Source organism: Carlito syrichta, unplaced genomic scaffold (genome assembly GCF_000164805.1).
Source record: "Carlito syrichta isolate Samal-C Ts95f unplaced genomic scaffold, Tarsius_syrichta-2.0.1 Scaffold168988, whole genome shotgun sequence".
NCBI lineage: Eukaryota > Metazoa > Chordata > Mammalia > Primates > Tarsiidae > Carlito > Carlito syrichta.
Window position 1 is genome coordinate 1,730 of NW_007113084.1, and position 2,354 is coordinate 4,083.

The 2,354-nt window shown below is 61.7% G+C and overlaps 1 protein-coding gene across 1 annotated transcript in view; it reads left to right on the top strand.

Annotated features, from left to right (window-relative positions):
- The first annotated feature begins 13 nt into the window (after positions 1–13).
- RNF207 (ring finger protein 207) overlaps positions 14–2,354 on the top strand; it is a 14,370-nt gene continuing 12,029 nt past the window's right edge. The window contains 5 exon segments of the mRNA XM_021709150.1: positions 14–211; positions 764–896; positions 2,011–2,155; positions 2,241–2,259; positions 2,261–2,341. Of these exon segments, the coding sequence (XP_021564825.1) occupies positions 21–211; positions 764–896; positions 2,011–2,155; positions 2,241–2,259; positions 2,261–2,341 (569 nt within the window). The 5' untranslated portion in view covers positions 14–20.

Consider the following 2,354-nt stretch of genomic DNA (forward strand, 5'->3'; position numbering starts at 1 on the left):
CGTCCTCAGCTGCCCCGCCGATGTCCGGAGCGATCTTTGCGCCCCTGGAGGGCCCGGGGGCCCTGGACGCCATGAGCGGCCACCCGCTCGTGTGCCCGCTGTGCCACGCGCAGTACGAGTGCCCGTGCCTGCTGGACTGCTCCCACGACTTCTGCGCTGGCTGCTTGCGTGGCCGCGCCACCGATGGCCGCCTTACCTGCCCGCTGTGCCAGTGAGTACCCAAATCCCAAGAGGCCCCTCCCACCCTGGGCCCCCAAGGTTGGCTCTGCCAGGAGGGGCCCCACGTGCCGAAGGGCTGGGGCTCCGACAACAGGCAGAAAGGCTGGTAGCTCTCTGGGCCAGAACTTGCAGGCTCCCGCCCATTTTGCAGACTAGTTTAACTGAGGCCGGAAAGTCAGGGAATAAGGGCAGGGCTGAAGCTCAGGTCAGGACATCCCCAGTAACTCACCTGGGGGTTCTAGGAGCCTTAGATCAACATAACCACAATCATGTGGGCTCAAGGTTCCGAAGGGGGCCTAAATTTGCCCATTGCAGGGAGACAGTGCTCACAGGAGTCTTCTGCTTTCGAAAGAAGGGATTGCCCAGGACGGGCAAGGGTAGGAACCAAGTCAGGGTAGCACTGGCTGCGATATTTATAGCAGACCCGGGGCTGTGTGCACCCCACCTCCCAACACGGCTATATTTAGCTCCAGCCTGGAATGTGAGGGGTGTGGTAGGTGCCTCCAGGACGGGGTGTCTGGAGCTTGGCTTTGCTTCTCTGCAGACACCAGACTGTGGTGAAGGGTCCCAGTGGGCTCCCGCCAGTGGACCGGCTGCTACAGTTCCTGGTGAACAGCTCGGGGGACGGCGTGGAGACAGTGTGCTGTGCCAACTGTGACTTGGAGTGCAAACAACAGGCAGGCCCAGTGGGGCAGGGTGGGGGCAGTGGGGGCGGGTGGCATGGTCTGATGCTGGCAGCATGCACTCAACACATCCTCAGAGTAGATTCTCCAACACCTTCCTAAGACGCCTCGGACCCCAGTGGAGACCCATTATACAGGTGGGAGACTGAAGTTCAGAACCAGTGATGAGTCAATACTCAGACAGTAGCAGAGGTCAAGGCCTTTGGATGTGGAGCTTTGGTTCCCAACTCAGAGTGGCCCCGTGAAGGGACACAGGAAGGGAGGTCCAGGCCACAGGCCTAGACTGACCTTTGAGGACCCTCTGGTTCCTAAGCAGCACATACACAGCTAAAGCCCCACGGGAGGTGAGGACAGTACACTCCTGGGGAGGGATGTTTCTGCCCCTGAGTCTTGGAGGGCCAAGGACCAGGCGGTAAGGCTTCTGCTGGGCTGTCGAGGGCATGAGGGACTCCGGCCTGGGGAGGGCATTTCGAATGACCCTGTAGGAGTAAAAGCTGGGGAGCGTGCTGGACAAGTCCAAGAAATGTGGGACCCGGAAGGAGGTGAGGGAGGGAGAACCAGTGAGGAAGTGGCCTCGAGTGCCAAGGTCAGGAATTGGGTTTGTTCTGTCACCCATTGCTTGGATCAAAGCTAGGGCTATACCCCAGCCCTGGACTCTCAGCCCTGGGTCCAGTCCGGGGAAAGGCACCTGCAAGGCCTCACGGCCCTTCCTCACCCCCTGAGCTGTGACTCCAGATGACCAAGGTGCGTACCACACTTGGCCACTTATTGAGCGTGCCTGGAGACTTAAAAAGCCCCCACACCGCTGCTTTGGTTGCAGGTCACATGTTTGAAAATGCAGTGTCTGCCCTCGCCCCCACCCTTGGGCTCCTTCTCCAAGCCCCTGCAGGGTATCTGCCCCTTCCTGGACCTACTTACCCATCCTCTGAGCCTCAGTGTCCTCATCTGTAAACTGGGTATATTAGAGCGGTCTGTGTCGTGTCAGGATGACAGGAAAAGGTTGCGTTTAGCCGCATCCCTGCCCCAGGCTGGGACAGATGCGGGTGACACTCCCTGCCCCAGGCTGGGACAGATGCGGGTGACACTCGGTTCCGGGCTGTGTCAGCAGGGCGTGGAGACCACGTATTTCTGCAACACGTGCGGGCAGCCCCTGTGTGCGCGCTGCCGCGAGGAGACACACCAGGCACGCGTGTTCGCGCGCCACGACATTGTGGTCCTGGGCCAGCGCAGTCGCGACGTGCTCCAGAAGTGCAGTAAGCGAGGCCCCCAGGGCTGGGGTCCGGGGGGTGGGGACCCGGCGGCCGCTGCCGGAGCCCTCACTATGGAACCGCCCCGCAGCGCGGCACGCCGAGCCCTACCCTGTCCTCCGCCGACAAGAAGTCGCTGCTGTGCATCCGCTGCTTCCGCGACACGCAGGGGCGGGTCGAGGGGCAGAAGGGGCGGGGAGGGGGC